Below are 19,759 nucleotides of genomic sequence, written 5' to 3'. Positions count from 1 at the left end.
CATTACCAAATGCTTAGCATTTCTGCCATCCACCCCACCCCACCCCACCCCACCCCAAACTACCTGCATATCAAACGATCCGGAAAACTATTAGATGGCAGCAAAGAACCTTAGAAAACTGGCATCTAGTGGCCATTTGGTGCAATGCAGCCCTGACATGACCGCTCAATACCTTAGCCAAGCACTAACCAGGCCAGACTCCACTTCGCATCCAAAAAGCATAGCTTGATAATCCTTGATTGTTCCTCTGCACCCGGTGCTCAGCAGAGGTTATTATAGCATGGTTTACAGTAGCCCTTATTTATTTCTACTATGATTGAGTGAATAAACCCAATGGCCGGACTCACAAAAGACGAACTCAAACGCAAACTAGCCACGATTTGAACCTTTCCCAGCCGGAGCGGCCAAGTGTGGACCGGTCCGCGGCTCCAGGAAGGGAATGCAAAGAGCGCACTAACATCTTGAGAACCGAGAGTTCCGCCATCCCTTCCTCAGATGAATGAAGGTGGATAATGGTCCTCCTTCCAGCCGGCCGAGCCAAAACCAGAGGCGGCCTTGCCGGACGGCCATTTCGGCGGGCGGGCGGGCAGCAACGCAATTCTCGCCTGCCTGCCGAGAGAGCATCAAGAGGCGGCGGGAAGGGACCTGCCGTGCAATCGCGGGGCTGGGGCGGCCCATAGCGGCGAAGGAGCGCGCTGCGGGCGGCTCTTCCTGCCCCTCCCAGCAGGGCCGGGGCCAGGGCAAGAGCGGGAGAGACATGGAGGAGGAGGCGGCGGAGAAGGCCGGGGCTCAGCCCAGGCGGCGGAGCCGGCGCCACTCAAGCGGGCGTCGCAGCTCGGAGCGATCCCCGAGTCCCGGCCGGCTGGACGTGAGCTCGCCGCGTTTCGACCCGCTGCTGGCGCTGTACTCGGAGCGCACCCCGTTGCCTTACCCGGCCGCGCCCTGCTTCAACAACCTGGCCGAGTACGAGAGCTTTCAGCGCGGCCTGCTCCGCGCCCCGGGTCGCTCGAGAACAGCCGCCGGCCGCAGCAGCCGCTCCGCCGGGACGCGTACTCGGAGCCGGGCCGGCCGGCCCCCCGCCGACCCCGAACGCCTCCAGCGGCTCCGCAACCTCATGCTGGTCAAGGAGCCCAAGCCAGAAGCAGAGGAGAGAGCTAGGTCGCGGGGCAGGAAGGCGCCGCGCAACGTCCTCACCAAGATGTCCCGTAAGCTGAGCGGCGTTTGGCGCAGCGTCTCCTTTCGGACGAAATATCACGACCCCCCCCCCCCCACTGCTCCCCCACCCCCAAATACTCGTGTTCCAGAGTCTGGCCCTGGTTATGGGAAAGCAGTTCAGGGGTTGGGTGTGAAGTCCCGAATACATACTGCTGCATGTTGGCATTGATCCGGGGTCCGCAGGGGCGGCCCCGCATTTGGGCGTAGATAGGCACGAATGAAAAGCCGAGTGGGTACGGAATAAGCTTGTCTAAAGAGAAAGGGGTTTTCAAAAAAGAATATGTAATGTTCATCAAAACATTTTTTAAATAGTTACTGTAATCTTATTTTCCATTTGTAATAGATTTAAGAGTAGGTACTAAAGAGAGTGAAAAAAGTGGGAATTCAGAACTATGGGTGATGGACTATTTTGAAGGTAGGTAGTATGGAAAGAGGCCTGACAAGCCATTTTGCAGCTAGAGTTAGTGGATGTGACGCACACAGCACCAAATTATAAATTCCTAAATTTGCCCTTAGTATGTTGTGGGACTTGAGCTTGTGTGCCTAGTTCTTTGTTTTGCTTGAATGGCCAATATGGCATCAATTATTAAACCATAATTAGGTTGACTTTAAATACTGTATGTGGGTTACAATTAGCCAGCAAATCTGGTCAAGGAAACACCCAGTTAAAGAGTTTGGGGTCTAGTGAGGAAAGATCCCCGTGATGGGTGCTTTAATCTTTTAGGAAAGAAGGGCATTGAGGAGTTTGCTTTAGTGATTAAGGCACCAGGCTAGAAACTGGGAGATTGTGAGTTCTAGTCCTGCCTTAGGCATGAAAATTGGTTGCGTGTCTTTGAGCCAATCACTCTTTCAGCCTAACCCACCTCATAGGGTTGTAAGGAAAATAAAAGAAGGAAGGAGCTTCAAGTGTATTTGTTACGTTGAACCATTTATAAAAAATAATAAAGGCAGGATAAAATAAATAAAAATACTGAAGGTAATCAGATTTTCTTCAGTTGTCAATAAAGCTTAATGAAAGAAAGGCGCCCAGCTATGTTTTAGAGAACAGACTGTTCCATCTTCTGAGGTACAATAGGTTGAAAGGTCCTTATAGATTCATCCTGCGCTGTAGGTAAGCAGCACTGAGTGTGGGCAGTGCCTTAAAGAGAGTGTTTGCAGTCCTGTAAATGCAATTTGAATAAATAAGAGAAGATGTACATGTTAAAGGAAAAGTTGAGATCACCCTTGCCTCCTCAGTTTCATCACAGGACCATGGAGCTTTAATAGATTGAATGCCACAGCTAATGGACTGCTTGAAAATTGATGAAAGAGATGATCATAGAACATTTCTTTTCTGATGGAATAACAATAGGAAGGGTGAGGAACTGTCCAAGGTATTTTCTTGGGAAAGCACCAAGATATTACTGACATTCTTAAGCCTAAGGAATTGAGGTAGAATGACTTGGAACCATTTCTGGTAATAGAACCATAGTTGGTGTAAAATAAAGGATCTGAAGATTCTACTAGCTTGGATGTTTTGGGTGTTGTAAGTATTCTTGTTTAAATGAGATTGAGAGTAGCTTAAAAGTAAAAGCCTTACTATGGGTCCAGCATGAAGTAAATACAAACTACCTATATTTTCTCCAGCATGTTGTGCCCACATAGCAAACAACTTTCAAAAACATATTTAGAATATAAAGCATGTATTAATTTTTATTCTGCATTCTAAAATAATGTTCAAAGGTTGTGCTAAGAAGGTCTGGCTATTAGTAGCTGATATTAACAGCATGCAAAAGATTTTGGATTTTAAATGTTTCAGATTTGAAATAATGTCTTAGGTTCAAAACAGTTATTTTAACCTTACTTTGAAGTGTTCTTATGTTGTGCTGATCATTCTGGTAAGGTTGTAACCACTCATTTCAAAATTATACTGTTCAGTATAATTCAAAATGTTTCGCAGCCTCCTAATTGACACAACTCTGGCATTTGCAGGAATTTGCTTTCCCTCTCTTCAAAGCTTATTCTTTCAGATTTGAATTAAAATGACTAGACTTGGAGAAAAAGCTGTAAGCAGCAATTTGAAAGTCTAGAATGATGTTGTTTTTTGCAGCTGTTGTAGCAATAGTTAGGTTGTTATGATCCTAGTTCTTAAACATTATTTCAGGCTTATAAATACAGAGCAGAAGTTATGATAATAGAATAATAGGCAAGTTTCTATGTTGATGTCTGTTATTTGTTTTGAGATCATATATTACATTTTTTCCACAACATTCCCATTACTTTCAGCTAGTTTCCCAGCTATACTCTGAATATCTGTACTACAAGTGACTGGTACCAATGGAATACATCAAACTAATATTTTTAGTTTACCCATATTTTTCGGAGTATAAGATGCTCCGGACTATAAGACACACCTAGCTTTTGGGGAGGAAAACAAGAAAAAAAAAATCTGCCTCTGGCTCCCAGCATCCATCTGGTATTCATCTGGCCCATTCGCTGCAGCCTGTTCAGCACAGCCCATTTGCTGCTGCCCATTCGGCGTGGACCGTTCATCTTCACCGCGGACTGTTTGCCACCGCAGCCCATTCTAGAATAGCTGATTGGTGCCACACCAACCCCTCCCCCCCTGCTGCAATATTCGCTGTATAAGATGCACAGACTTTTCCACCCACTTTTGGGGAGGAAAGGTGCGTCATATACTCCAAAAAATAAGGTAGTTTATAGATACATATACATGCTTCCTGTTGTGAAAAATATGTATTACTAGAGATTGGAATTAAATGGCAACCAAATAACTGCAGCTGTCTACGTATCACTTTAGAAGAAAAAAAGGCTAACTTCTTTGAGTTGTGCTTTCAGAGAGGTGCAAGATGACAATACCAAAAAAAAAAAGAAGGATTCATTATCTACTTCTCATCTGGCTGATAAAGTATAGAAGCTTTTAATTTATTTATTGAACTCATTTCAGAGAATCTTCCAAGGAATTCCAGATTCCAATAGCCATAGAAGTAGCATAGTATAGTGTGGACATTTGCAGCAAAGTGGCAAAATATTAAGCATGCCTAAATGACCTTGTTCACTCCTGTCCAACCTGTCCATCCTTCAGATGAGTTGATTACAATTCATAGACTTCCTCAGCCAGCCTACACTTGGTTGCAAATAGTCACAACCTGAGTACAAGATGTATCTAGGTAATGGAAGGATATTTAAATGATAGGAAGCTGGGGGGAAAGTGGCTTGGAGCATCTGCAGTTTACTATATATCTTAAGATAATTCCTTTCCAAAAGAAAGAGCTGTTGCCAATGGTTAGAAGCATTCCTGGACATTTCCTCCTTCCTGTGTATATGTGAAACACTTATAGAATCCATCCAAAAAATAGTATAATCCAGGACTACAACCTCTATACTAGATAGTTTCGTATCCTTTTAATGCTAACACGATCCTTTAATGTTATCCAAAGCAATGGCTGGTATATTTATTTATGTCACATAATAAATTATGAGCTATAGAAGACTAATCATTTGCACGATTAGAATTTAGACTGCATTGATTGTTGTTTGGTTACTGACATGATTATCAACCAGAAATATTAACTACTACACAGTGACAAGCCTTTTAATAATCCTTTAGAATTGGGATATTAAGCATATGTACTGTGCTAAAAATCCATTACACCACTATTGCATATCCAATTACATACCCATAAACTCTGTATGAATAATTATATTTCTGCAATGCCTAAAGCCAGAGACAAATAAATTCCATGACACTAAGAATAATACTCGCTAATGTTTGGAGAACTATTATACAGTACTTGGGTAAAAGATTCTCACTGAATAAAAATGTGCTATTCTTTTGGTTTTAGAGGGGTAAAAAATCAAAGACCCATGTCAGTTAATTCTTAATAAGACAGTAGACAGAACATATGGGAACTTTCAGATGGACAGTTCTGAATAATACAATGCAAAATAATCCTGCAGGTATTGTCTCTTACACCTTGTGGGCAGAAGTATGTAATTCAAATAATAATAGCAACAATAGCTGGAAATTGTTTTGTTCTACAGCAAATGATGGTTGTTATCTTACTTTCCAGTTCATGAAGGCAGTCCGCTTGGGGAACTTCATCGCTGTGTCCGTGATGGCGTAAAAGTCAATGTCCATATCCGAACTTTCAAGGGGCTTCGTGGTGTCTGCACTGGATTCTTGGTTGCATTTGACAAGTTCTGGAATATGGTAATCCTGAACATTTCCCTTCTGTGGTTTTTACTATGTCAGGAAATTGCGCAGCTGGTGTCCAAATGGAGTCAGAGACACTGACGCAAACCAGTTTTATATAAATAAATATATTTACAGTAAATAAGGCAAACAGGAGCACTGTCAGGTAAATCAACCCAGCAGGAACATCCTCAGATAAATCACAGAGAGCACACACGGCACACAGAAGAAAAAGGCGGGAAACGAGGAAACTCCCCCTTCACTCTTACAGCAACCAATCACAGCTCAGATTCCCTCATGCAGTGGCCAGCTCTCTTTAACCAATTAACTGTAACTGTATGTTGTCCAACCCTTCACTGCTCCAGCTATTAAAATTTAAATATCTTAATATACTAGTATTTACTTCAAAGTTTCAGACCAACCACCATGTGAATATATGTAGTTAGGGGAGCAAGCAGGACTTTGGTGTGCTTGCTGTCCTAACTACATATATTCAAATGATATCATTGGCATTTCCAATACAAGAAAAGGCCAACTACATATTGTTCTCCTAACTATATATATTCACATGGTATTCATTGACATTTCTGTAAAGAAATGCATACAAATGAATACAAGAAAATGTCAAAAGAATCTGGGCTTTTATTTTAAGTCTATGGAATTTCTCTTAAATGCCTAAGTATATCCGAATGGGCTTATTCTCATAATAAAATAAAAATTCTGAGTGAGCAAGTGAACATCTAATATTGCTTTACAGTATCTCAATCAGACATTGAGAACAAGTATCAAATCATTGTTTTATGTCGTTATCCTTCTGACTCCTGTCGTCTTTCCCCACTGTGATGCCAAAATTTATGATAAGAAGATCCTATATGTTTTAAGTCTTTCTGCTTATTTGCCTTGTGCCAGGCCCTGAGTGATGTAGACGAGACCTACCGAAAACCAGTGCTGGGTAAAGCTTTCTATGTGGAGCCACAGTTGACCCTCACCAGAGTAAGTTTCCATTCTCCACAATGTCACATATGTTTCAAAAAGACATGGCTCTTTCCTATCTTCCTCTACCTTATAAAAGTCTGATTTCACTGCTAGCAAAGAAGAAGGAAGGTTATTTCTTCTTTTATTAATCGGCGGAGATGTAGCCCGATACAATCATTTGGGAGTTTAACTTTGCCTCTTGCTCTCCAGTGATTTGATTCAGTGGCTGTTTGTTTGTTTATTACTAAATGTTTGTACCAGTCACCAGAAACTCATAATGATTTAAAACTGATTCCTAGATTCGTCAGAGTTACAGTCATGTCCTAATGCTATAGAAACTAATATTTGGACTACTCCAAAGAATCAGAATTTACAGAATGCAAAGTTTGTAGCAGGACTTGGGAAGCAGAGGTACTGTTGCTTTTCTTTACCAGCTTGTGTGCTTCTCATAGACACTTGGGTCAGTTACTCTAGAACACAATGCTGGAGTAGATAGGCTTAAACTTAATCCAATGAGGATTATCTTACATGCTAGTTTTTCTCTTCCATTCTTCTTTATATTCCTTTGTCAGTACATTTGATCCATGTTGGGATTGAACGTTGACCTAATTACCAAGAATCCACAAAGTTTGGTTTGGCTAACTACCAGATCAATAACCAGGATTACTCCTAAACTCATTCCTCCCTAAGTGTGTAAAGTTTGGAAAGGCTGGGTCTTTGATCTTGCTTCAGGCTTTTTGCAGAGTGCAGATAGGAGCTTGTTTCTATTGCCTTCTGCCAAATGTTAGGAGAAAGTAAGAATTGCCACCTGTCCTTTCATTCCAGATGTTCTACAGAGTGAGAGAAAGGAGGCAGTTCCACATTCCCCTCATTTGTCGTGAGAATTGCCATAGATAAAAGGCTGTTGAGGCTTTCTATTTGACATGTTTTTTGCTTGCCAAATGAACCAGCTCTCCTTCCTTTTCCACTGCTCTTTATTCCCTTGGAGGAAGTGGATGAGAGTTTCTCTGCTATTTAACAGACTCATAGGCTCATAGAGAGATTCATTGGCAAGGCTCTTTTTAAAAAAATGAGCAAGCCTTGATATGGGTTTTCTATTAACTGGTTAATGTCTGTCGAAGACTTCATACAGTCAGCCCTGTTGCACATGCACAAAATAATGCATTTGGGATATGTGCAATTTGTGTGAAATTTGGAAGGATTAGTCTGCTGCCAACCAACTTGCTACACATTCAGGACAGGCTGGAATATAGAGCGCCCCCCCCCCCCCCAAGACATCTTAGTGTAAATAGGGGGCCTGTTGAGCAAACTAGATTTATCATCTTCTAGAGCAGTGTTTCTCAACCTTTAAGATGTGTGGACTTCAACTCCCAGAATTCCTCAGCCAGCATCCTCTAGAGGTAGGCCCACTATTTATACTAATAGAGATCTTTGTGCAGGGAAGTAGTACAGATTTTTATTTGCTCATGTATCATTTCAGCATGTGAATGGACTTACACTGAGTGCTAAGTAGCACCATCCTTGGCAAGCTCTATTTATTAACCAGGAGTAGTTGATAGATGTTGGAAGTTGGGAGTACATATAAGTACAAAACAAAAGGAGACGTCAGTTCCTATATTATCTATTCTCTTGGAAACTATGTCTTGCAAAAATTTTGGATGCAGATTTTACTTTCACTATATTGATGTAAGTTTTGCTTACTTTAGAATGAATATTCCAAGCTCAGTTCATAGGAACAGTTGACACATAACTTAACATCTAATGTCTTATGGTTGTTTTGATTGAGAAGAGTGGTTGTTATCAGTGATTTGTCCTGTGATTGCCTTTCTCCTGCTATGCAACAATAACTGAAAGGGTGAGCTTGCACCCTTCCTCAGCTGATCACAACAAATTGTCATTAGATTTTTCAAGCGTGAATATGTGTACATTACTACCATTTAACATTTAATATTGGCAGTGCACTTGCTGCTATATAAAATTGAAATGATCCCACTGCAGAGGTATTTTAATTCAAATCAACTGCATCCGTGATTGTGGTAGATTTTTTTACTGACAGGTCTGCAATATAGTTAGTATGTGTACTGTACAAGAAGTGTGTGAATCGTGCATGGTCATGTCTATGGAAAATTCAAGGAGCCTTGGTGGCAAAGTGGTTAGAATGCAGTATTACAGGATAACTCATTGTTCATTTCCAGAAGTTCGATTCTGAGCAGCTCAAGGTTGACTCAGCCTTCCATCCTTTTGAGGTCGGTAAAATGAGGAGCCAGATTGTTGAGGGCAATACACTGACTCTGTAAACCACTTAGAGAGGGCTGTAAAGCACTGTGAAGTGCTATATAAGTCTAACTGCTATTGCTATTGGAGAACTTGTTGACTAAGGAAAAATAGATCCTCTCCTTTTCAAAAGAGGACTTACTAAATCTTTGACTTACAAATTTTAATTGAACAAAAGAGATTAGTTTATCCATCGTTTGAACAGGTCAATCAGAGTATAAAATACTCTCTGCCGTTTCTTATGACTTGTGAATTTATTTCCAATGTTTCTCTGTAGCTCTTCGACAGACTGAGGTTGCAGGAGTCCTTGGTTAAAAAAGAAGCCGATTCAAAGACGACTACGGACTTTCCAGCCCTTCCATATGATCCAAGGACATCGAGGAGGAAATCTGAGTCAGGTAGGGGAAGATCAGAGGAGAAACATGGAGCGAAGAAGCACGCCAGCAGAGAGAGGACGCGAAGCTCTAGTTTGCCAAAAGTCTCTGGGAGAGACATGGAGTTGCCCAGCAGACTCTCCCAAGTAGAGGAGAAGAGCACGGGTGGCAAAAGAGGCCGTTCCCGAAAAAAGCAGAGGTCCAGAGTGGATTATCAGCAAGTGTTTACACGACACATAAACCAGATTTTCATTCGAGGAGAAAATGTGCTGCTTGTTCACCTGGCACATTGATCTCGTTGACTGATTCCAGCCACAACAGCTCAGTGGTGAAAAGAGACAGCATTTTAGCTCTTTTTTTCCTTTTGGTCAAAAGAGGGAAAGGATTATAGACATAGAGACTTGAGCCAATTGTCTCTTTGAGTGGACTGGAATTTTATCTACAACTGATGCGGTCTCTCCCAAAACAGATTCCCTAAACTTTGGGAGACATATAGACACTGTGACTTTCAAAATTGTATGGCTTGGCCGTGGAGTGACTTTCCTTATACAGTAAATATTTAAATTCTGCAGAATATGCAGCCGGCTAAGTGGGCCTGGAATAGCCACATGGTCATGACACTGATACTTCCATGAGAAATGTGAATTAAGGGACAGAATACTGCAAGCTACAGCTGTAGGAATTAGCTTGCTTGAAGCCATCTCTCTCTTCTCCATACACTATGCACAGGGCGCACCCCTAAAGGACTGGTCCAGCTTTGCATTGCAGGCCCTAAAGGAGTCCCATTCTCTGAAAACAAATGGAAAGAAAAAGGAGTTTGCATTGCAACTAGTGTAATTTTTAAAAAAAACTTTCCTCACCAGTTCATTTTTTTCTTTTTCAGTGACTGAAAGCAGCCTTTGACCTTTTGTTTGGTATTTATAAAAATTCAGCCTGCCACCCAATTTTCTCTACTTGTTTTCCTACCCATTTCTACCTGCAAGACAATATGTGTGGCTTCTCTGGTTTGAGCTTGCTTCGGTGTGTTTTTCAACAACCCAGAAATTGTAGCTTTTTTTTTCCCATCCATTTTTGTGTCCTTAACAATAACGGCTAAGATATATGTATGCGGTTTAAAAAAGAAAAGAAAATGTTGAATGTATGCTTGGTGTTGCTATGTATTATCTGATGGCTTTGGGAATCTGATTTCCCACCAGCTCTTAGTAACTACAGAAAATGTTTGGTTTGCAATATCTACTAGGATTTTTCCAAATCTTATTTTGGCTCTCAGTGGTCCTTTTCAGATGCTGCTTGTTCTTGAGAAGCATGTTTAAAACTGCTGAAAAGAATGCATGATGATTTTTCAAAAAAAATGGTGCTATTTGCAGCATCTCTGTCTCCTTCAGCATCTATCAAAATGGTGCAAGATATAACAATGCATGTGTATGGACCATGCCATGAAAATGTTTAGGGCGCTATAAAATAGCAACTCTGCTTATGGGGAATGTGTTAAACACATCAGTAGCTAGAGAAGATTCCCTTAAGTTGGAGAAATGCCATAAGGCCTTTTACAATTTTATTAAAATTGAATTCCAAAGCATCTATAAAAGCATAATTAATACAATACATATGGTGAGTCATTCTGCATTTCTAAAATAACTAGAAAAATCTAATGACTGAGTTGCATTATGGAAAGGTCAATTGTGATATATTTTTGTCTGACTGGCAAAACCAAGTACATTTTGCCTAATATTCTCCAGAGGGTAAAAAGCAAGCATTTGAGGGAGGGAGAAATCTTATCATCAGATTTATTTATTTTTTCAGACAATATTTTGGAGTATCAGAACCATATTAGAAAGCATGCAGCTTGCTGTTGCATGTAATGCTTATGTTGAAGCAAAATAGGCAATTAAAAGGAAGCCTCATTACTTCTTCTCAACACTCTGCTAGGGTCGCTAAAGGTTTTGCTACCATTCCACCAGCAACTAATGGAAAACCAATTTTCTTTTGGGATGCTGGAGCCCTGAATTGCATGATAATGAACACAAAACAGGGAAGCCCGTGGAAGACATTTTCCTGACTCACATCAAGCCCATCTCTTTTGACGCGTTCAAAAAAAGATAAAAATAATCATGAAAGGTGATTTTCAATAGAAATGCATGAGAAGAAAGTTGAATGGCTTCCATTCTCAAGTTTTACTTTAATTTAGATTAAAGTGTGACAATGCGCATAACATTTAATTTCCCCCCAATATTGAATGACTCAAAACATATTTTATTTCATCAGTATCATTGGGTGCATGGTAGTAAATATGATAATAGTCAAGGAAAGGAGCTAGGAAGCAATATGTGTAGGATGCAAGCAAATGTTTGTGTAATTGTATTTGTTTTAACAAAAATGGGAATGATATATGCAAAATGTGTTTCTTCCATAGTATCTTCTTTCTTTGCAATTCTATGTTTTTTTAAAAAAAAATCAGTACATGTTTCAATGTGAGATAGCTTCAGTTTCTGCAGCAACCTCTAGTTGCCCTTTCTGATGTGACTTTCTCCAGCCTCTTTGTAATGTATAGCATCGCGAGGTTCTTTCCAAAATAGTCTTCTCTGGTGCCTTTAGATATATTTCCTAGGACATGCATCCATTAGTTAGAGTCGGTTCATAAGTGTCCAGTAGAAGCTTCAGTGATATCATGTGTAACATTACATCATCCACTCCCAGTGGACTCTATTGTAAGAGTCTTATGATGGATCCATGTTTGATATCAATTTTGACTTCCCTTGGAATGATCACAGAGTTTTACTATTCTTCAGGAGTTCTTTAACTCACTCAATTACTTTTTGAAAATCCCATTTTCCCCCTTCTTTTTTGAACATTACTACCATATGTCTTCTGGAATTTTGGACAGATCCATGTACTTCAGCAATAGGGTCAAAAACTAGTATTAGAATGGATTATTCAAATTTAGTTGTATGATTTTCCATTAATGAGACATTTTCATACTTGAACCAAATACACTTATATATTAATTACAATGCATTCTCCCCTTTTCTTTCCTCTTCGACATCAAAAGCTGAATATACACTTCAGTGTTTTGATTCAGTTTACCTGTTTGCTTCATTTCAGCTCTTTATTTTGATTTAAAAAACAGTTAGCTAAGTTTAATATTTTCCCTAGTATTTTGTTTAATTAATGAAAGCCAAACTTTCTTGGTGGATCCATATTTGTAAACTAGAATACTGTTTGCAGATTGGTTTTATATGTATCACTATTTGTCACTTCTTCTTTTTTTTGTTTTCTACAATATTCTGTCGGTTATTTAAGAGCAAAGATTTCTTATCAGTCATGTTCCCTTATTGGAACTTAATTTCAAAAGATCAGAATATCTCTCTGATTTTCTTTTGCTGCTTTTTCTTCATGTAGCTTCTAAAGTGCCATTTATTGAAATAGAAGTGATCCAGGATTCATCTTATCCCTTGACCTTTGTTTCTGTGTAAATACTATATGTCATTCTTATTTTTAAATTGTATTAATCTTAATTAGCTTGTTGGCAGTTGTTACTTGAAAACTTCTAGGTGCTAAGCTTAATTTCCAAGGTGTTACTTCTCATATACCAAGTATAAAATATATTTGGAAACAGCCTGTCTTCCTTTGTGCCCTCGATCCATAATAGCTTACCTCAGGATGTCTTAATTCATTTCTGCAGAAATGTGTTTTGCCAGAATGGAATGTGTGCTACCAAAACATAGCTTAAAAAAAAAGCTACCAAGGCATAGTTTAATAGCCAGTAAAGATAAGCATAAAAACTTGAAAAAGAAAGTTTGAGACTAGAGGCCATGCAGATAACATGTTGGATTACTTACTTAGCTGTGATAAAAAGGATTAATATTTTGATTTCTTTATTGGACAGTCCATAACTTACAAATGGATAAATTTACAACAACCAAATTTACAACAGCTCAGTTCAACCAAAAAAGAAAAAGTAAGCAAAACTGAAATAGAAAAAAGCCCCTACCTTCAGGTGTGGAATATTTAGCCAAACTGGCTCTCTAGTTTTCTTAAAACTCAAGTTGTCTGCTGGCGAAAACTAAGAATGATTTTAAATATAAGTTCCATTTGGACAGTGTTTAGAAATGCTTCTCTGTGATCACATGTTACTTGTTAAGTTTATCATTATATGAACTGGGTAATGTGTGAGTTGTTTAGCTGTTTACAGGAATTTTCCACCAGCGGTATGAAATAAGTTGTGGAGGACAGTTATAAAATGACAGTATTCTTCTCCCCCCCCTCCACTTCTCCTCCTCCTCCACCTCCTCCTCCTCCTCCTCCAACATTCCTTCCATTTTCTGTTCAGAGAAGCTACATTTAACCCCTGCCATACTATGCAACTATTCCCTTTTATGAAGATATGAAGAGTTGATCATCCTATGTACCAGCAGTCGTATTGGCTCTCATTAGATAGGATTTTTGGACATTGATATGCAGAGTGTCTGTTACTAGCACATCTTAAAACAACCTTCTGTCACTTTGAGCTTCGAAGTTTTGGTCAATGGTGCAAAGATGAATAGTTACAACTTTGTTGATAATAATTCATTGTATGTCAGTCAACAATTCATTTCTCACTTCACATGGCTCATGCTGTCAAAGATTTTCATTTCTGGTTTCACAGAAACCCCATTGGGGCTGAAGATGAATTTAATTTTTGTTCAGGAGAAGAAATACCCCAGTGCCTTGGTGAAGCTCTTGCACAAAGTGAATGACAGAAGTCTAGTTTGGTAAAGAGTTAAGTGTAAAAAACTTGTTTTTTCCTAATCCATGCAAATGTTTCAGGAGAATCTGAAAAGACCGGCTTCTCAGCTGACAAGATATGAAGCCTGTCACAAAAGACAGAAAATAAATGCTGTGTCTGACTTTTGATTTCACCATTTTCAGAGTAAGTGCAGGCACATTGGCACATTTTCTCCTTGACAATTCCCTGTCAATAGAACCTACTTATCCCACTTCTGTTGGAGTCATTAGCAATGACAAAGCTTTGGGCTGATGGTTCATGCGCATCCTCAATTTCAAAGCCTGGTGTTAGAGAAATGAATCGTTGACATGACACATTTTAACTAATGTTATTCTCTCATTAGCTCCATTGAATCTTGGGGACTCTGGTATGTAGCTATGTAGTGCAATTTGAAATACAGTTCCCATGGTCCTTGGCTTGAGACGACTGGCTCTGAATCCTTCCATTTTTGTAATGCATATAGGACTTGAATTTCTTTCAATGCTTGTTCCTTTTTTGTTTCTCTTTTGTCAAATGAGACACTTGTTGGCCCATCTGAAGGACAAGTGTCACATTCAGTGTAAACTCGGACAGAGCCTGCATGGCACAGATGCCCCAACCATCTGACTTCGGTTTTCACAGTTGGGAAAGTTACCGCTAACCTACATATGCTATGTGAGCAAGGCAAAAGTGCCAATCAGCTGCCAGTCTGCGCTTTGGCCCTGTGAATACTTGTTAAAAGAATGTGCAAATAGCCTCTAGTCTCTTTTCTTAAGGATTGTATTTCCAAGAAGGAGTTGTTGCTTGAACCCCTGCAATGTATGTACACGTATGATGTGTCTTTAAAAATAAATGCTTGATGATGTTAAGCATCTGTACTAGGAGTTCAGTCTCCAAGGCAATAAATGTCTAACTGTAATTATAAGCTGTGCCAGAGTCATTTTTTTAATAGAATCATTTTTAGCAATACTTAAATGTTTTAATCTTAACTTTCTCTACTGACATAAAGATGGTAATGCATTTTTAATAACATACAGGTAATCCTCGACTTACAACCACAATCGAGCCCAAAATTCATATTGCTCAGCAAGATATTATGTGGCCTATCTTGCCACAGTTGAGTGAATCATTGCAGTTGTCCGATTAGTAACACGGTTAAGTAAGTCTGGCTTCCCCATTGACTTTGCTTTTCAGAAGGTCGAGGAAAAGGTGATCACATGAGCCTGGGACACTGCAACTGTTATAAATACATGCCAGTTGCCAAGCATCTGAATTCTGATCACATGACTTGTGATTTTTGTGATTTTATTAATATTTGTAGGCCGCCCTTTTCCCTGAGGGGACTCAGGGCGGCTCACATAAAATCGGGGAAGGGGAATACAGACATTAAGATAGAAACATATAATAAAATAGTAAACAACATACATTCATCATTCGGGAGGGGTAACTATCTTTATCCCCAGGCGAGCCAGTTCTTAAGGGCTGTGCGGAAGGCCTGGACGGTGGAGAGGGTGCGAATCTCCACGGGGAGCTCGTTCCAAAGGGTCGGGGCTACTACCGAGAAGGCCCTCCTCCTTGTGGTTGCCAGCCGACACTGGCTGGCCGATGGGATACGGAGGAGGCCTAATCTATGTGATCTTATTGGTCGCAGGGATGTAATTGGCAGAAGGTGGTCTCTCAAGTATCCAGATCCACTACCATGTAGGGCTTTATGGGTGACTAATAGCACCTTGAAGCGCATCCGGAGATCGACAGGTAGCCAGCGCAGCTCGCGGAGGATAGGTGTTATGCGGGTGAACCGGGGTGCACCCACAATCACTCGCGCGGCTGCGTTCTGTACTAGCTGAAGTCGCCGGATGCTCTTCAAGGGCAGCCCCATGTAGAGCACATTGCAGTATTCCAGCCTAGAGGTCACAAGGGCCCGGGTGACTGTTGTGAGAGCCTCCCGATTCAGGTAGGGTCGCAACTGGCGCACCAGGCGAACCTGGGCGAATGCCCCCCTGGTCACAGCCATTAAGTGGTGGTCAAACGATAGCTGTGGATCCAGGAGGACCCCCAAGTTGCGAACCCTCTCTGAGGGGTATAGAATTTGACCCCCCAGCCTGAGTGATGGAATATTAGTCGAATCTTTGGGAGGAAAACACAACAGCCACTCGGTCTTTTCTGGGTTGAGCACAAGCTTGTTAACCCTCATCCAGTCCATAACGGCTTCAAGGCCTCGGTTCATCACGTCTGCCGCTTCATTGAGTTGGCACGGGGCGGACAAATACAATTGAGTATCGTCCGCATATTGATGGTATCTAATCCCGTGCCTGCGAATGATCTCTCCCAGCGGTTTCATGTAGATGTTGAATAGTAGGGGGGATAAGACCGAGCCCTGAGGCACCCCATAAGTTAGGGGCCTAGGGGACGATCTCTGCCCCCCCACTAACACCGACTGCGACCTGTCCGAGAGGTAGGAGGAGAACCACCGCAACACGGTGCCTCCCACTCCCACCTCCCGCAGTCGTCGCAGAAGGATACCATGGTCAATGGTATCGAAAGCCGCTGAGAGGTCAAGGAGGACCAGGATGGAGGAGTGTCCTCCATCTCTGGCTCTCCAGAGATCATCGATCAATGCGACCAAAGCGGTTTCTGTGCTGTAACCGGGTCTGAAGCCTGACTGGAAGGGGTCTAGATAGTTTGCTTCCTCCAAGGACCGTTGGAGCTGGAAGGCCATGGGGATATGTATCCCCATGACATGGGGATACTGCAACAGGGCTGCGTGAAAAACTCGTAACATTTTCAGTTCTGTTGTAACTTCAAAGGTCACTAAATCATTGATTTGTAAGTCAAGGACCACCTATGCTTATAATAGTAATGGAGAATGAGTCAACCAACAACAGAAAAATACAAAAAGGGAAAATGCAAACAACTTTGTAGTAAAACAGAATCTACAGCAAAGCTCAGCCTTTGAGTAGAATTGCTGGGGAAGTTGTCAGAGCTTTCTCTAGGCTGGAATACTGTAATGTGCTCTACATGGGGCTGCCCTTGAAGAGCATCCGAAGACTTCAGCTAGTCCAGAATGCGGCCGCGCGAGTGATCGTGGGCGCACCACGGTTCGCCCACATAACACCGATCCTCCGTGAGCTGCACTGGCTACCTGTTGGTCTCCGGGTGCACTTCAAGGTCTTACTCACCACCTATAAAGCGCTCCATGGTAGTGGATCTGGCTATTTGAGAGACCGCCTTCTGCCAATTACCTCCCTGCGTCCCATCAGATCGCATAGAGTTGGCCTCCTCCGCATTCCATCCGCCAGTCAGTGCCGACTGGCGACTACTCGGAGGAGAGCCTTCTCTGTTGCGGCTCCGACACTATGGAACAATCTCCCCGTGGAGATTCGTACCCTCACCACCGTCCAGGCCTTCCGTACAGCCCTCAAGAACTGGCTAACCCGTCAGGCCTGGGGATAATCTTATTTTGCCCCTCCCGAATGCTGAGTGAATGTTGAGTTTTATAGTTTACTTTACTTTGTGCACATTTCTTTTTTGTATTGTCCTACACTCCCCTTCCTTTTTTGATTGTAAGCCGCCCTGAGTCCCCTCAGGGAAAAGGGCGGCCTATAAATAAACTAACAATAACAATAACAATAACAATTTTGTTCAGCTGCTCAGTCGTTTGCAAGCATTTGTGCATTTTTAAGGAATGTAAGAGAGGGAGGGGCGGGAGGGAGAGAGAAAGACCTTCCTGCTATCAGTGGGAAATTAAGAGCTCTCATGTAAATTCAGGGGAAAGATTGGATCAATGGCAGGAAGGAAACAGGCCCTGCAGTACTGATCTGAAGATATGCAAAGAGAAGGGAAACTAGTAAGCTGGAATCTTTAAAAGGATTGGGCAAGAAGGAAAGCAAAAGATAGTAGAGACAAGGTAGTTCTTAATCATTGTCAGTTGGGAGGTATCAATTCTGGATCTATAACCAAACCTGAGGAGGGGGAGAGGGAAAACTTTTGCTTTTCGTTTGCTGACCCTGGGTAGAAAGAAACTTCCCCTCCTTTCTATGAATTGGCATTTTTCTTCAGAATAGTTTTGATTCAAGTACAGCTAATTATCTTCCTATTTAATCACTAGTAGTATTCATAACGGGAGCATCCTAAGTCTGATTACAAAATAAAGAGATTGACAAGGGAATCTTGACAAATAAATCTTAAAACTGTGAGCTTTTTCTTTTTGCATATTAGCAAGCCATCCAATATTTTTAATATTTTTGAGGTTTTTTTTAAATAGTGACTTTATCTGTAAGCTTTTGCTGGATTTAGGGGTAGTTACAGTATTTCTTTGCTGTATGAAAGAAATGCTGGCTTGCTAGCTTTTCATAAATTATATTGTCAACCATTTATTCAGTGTTTATTATTTTTACACAAATGCACATGTTTTACTTGCTCAGTAATACATATTTTTTTTTAATCTCAGTTAAACAATGGGCTTAATCCAGCTAAAATTACTTGGGTTGAAATATACCTTGGAGGGAGGGAATGGGTATTGTTACTTTTGCAGTTAACCAAAGTTATATCAAGCCTTTGATTTATATCGGTTACTGCAAACTTATATTGGTCTAACTTTCCCAATAATCAGCTCATATTGTTGCATTTTTCCTCTCTTGAATGCAGTACCTTGTTATCGCTGCCCAAAGCAGTCAGTGCTGAAAAGTTCACATCTTTCATGGGTTCATAGCAAATGATCATCCATTAGAAATCTGAAATATTGTCCTGAAGGGAAAACTCTCCCCTCCTCCCCAAATCAGAGGTTGTTAGCTCCACCCATCCCTCCAAGCCCATTTCAAGCTGCTTACCCTGTTTTAACAGCTCTGGAGCAATTTGGCATTTGGCAGTTCGAATCCCTAGCGCCGTGTAATGGAGTGAGCTTCTGTTACTTGTCCCAGATTCCGTCAACTTAGCAGTTCGAAAGCATGTAAAAAATGCAAGTAGAAAAAATAGGAACTACCTTTGGAGGGAAGGTAACAGCATTCCGTGTGCCTTCAGCGTTTAGTCATGCTGGCCACATGACCACGGAGGCATCTTGGACAGCGCTGGCTCTTCAGATTTGAAATGGAGATGAGTACCGCCCCCTAGAGTCGGAAACAAGTAGCACATATGTGCGATGAGAACCTTTACCTTTACCTATTCAATTTTTGGCACTTTTCTTCTTGGCATGCTTCTTGATTAAGGTTATAATGGGCAAGCTGGTCCTTTCAATAAGGTTTTTTTTTTTAATTATAGAGTCAGTCTTTAGCCATCAGTGAAGATGAGATAGAGAGAAAGAGAGAACTTAGAAGTCATATGCAGAAAGAAAACAAGCTAGCATGTTGAGACAAAGAATTCCTTGTTTCTGCCACATTCAGCAGGACATATTATAAGCAGAGAAGTTTTCTTATTTTTACCTATAGAAAGACTAGGAAATTAGTGCTGCTGATGGAGGAGGGGAGTCTCCCTGTGCTTGATTTTCCCAGCTAGACAATTGATTGGTTCTGTCTTCTTGCACATTTGAAAACCAGCGGCCAGTCACAGGAACCATGCCAAGCTTTCAATGTTGCCATTGTGGTCAACTGAGGTCAGTAACCCAAATTGCCTTAGTCTCAATGCATATCTCTGATCACTTCACAACAGGGGACAACAGGAGGAAGAAGATGTGTCGGATATGTTCGCCGCCTTGAGTTATTTGTAAAAAAATAATAAAAGTGGGATACAAAATAAATACATATGAATTAACATATGTGCATGTTTGTGTGCTGCTTTTATTTGGGCTAGAAAACGAACTTCTCTGCTGGACAAAAGACAGCTCAAACGTTCGTGTCTGGAAGCAGTTTCCGCGACAAACCTGCTTGTAATCTCCCGGCGTGTCCACTAGATGGCAGTAGGGTAAAGCAAGTCCGTGTTCCGCTCCCCTGGCGAGGCTGGGGGTTCACCACTTCGGAGTGAGCCGAGTTAGAAGATGAATGAAGGGAG

At 41.2% G+C, this 19,759-nt stretch overlaps 1 protein-coding gene across 1 annotated transcript; it reads left to right on the top strand.

Moving 5' to 3' along the window:
• The first annotated feature begins 708 nt into the window (after positions 1 to 708).
• Positions 709 to 14,702, top strand: LSM11 (LSM11, U7 small nuclear RNA associated). Its single transcript, XM_087709394.1, has 4 exons — positions 709 to 1,205; positions 5,289 to 5,428; positions 6,320 to 6,403; positions 8,937 to 14,702. The coding sequence occupies exons 1-4, from the start codon at positions 758 to 760 to the stop codon at positions 9,324 to 9,326; spliced, it is 1,062 nt and encodes a 353-aa protein (XP_087565520.1). The 5' UTR covers positions 709 to 757; the 3' UTR covers positions 9,327 to 14,702.
• The last annotated feature ends 5,057 nt before the right edge of the window (positions 14,703 to 19,759 follow it).

Source organism: Thamnophis sirtalis, unplaced genomic scaffold (assembly GCF_051295495.1).
Source record: "Thamnophis sirtalis isolate CommonGarterSnake01/CBP01778 unplaced genomic scaffold, rThaSir2_p1.2 scaffold_3, whole genome shotgun sequence".
NCBI lineage: Eukaryota > Metazoa > Chordata > Lepidosauria > Squamata > Natricidae > Thamnophis > Thamnophis sirtalis.
The sequence above is the reverse complement of the archived record's forward strand: the minus strand, read 5'-3'. Positions and strand labels throughout refer to the sequence as shown.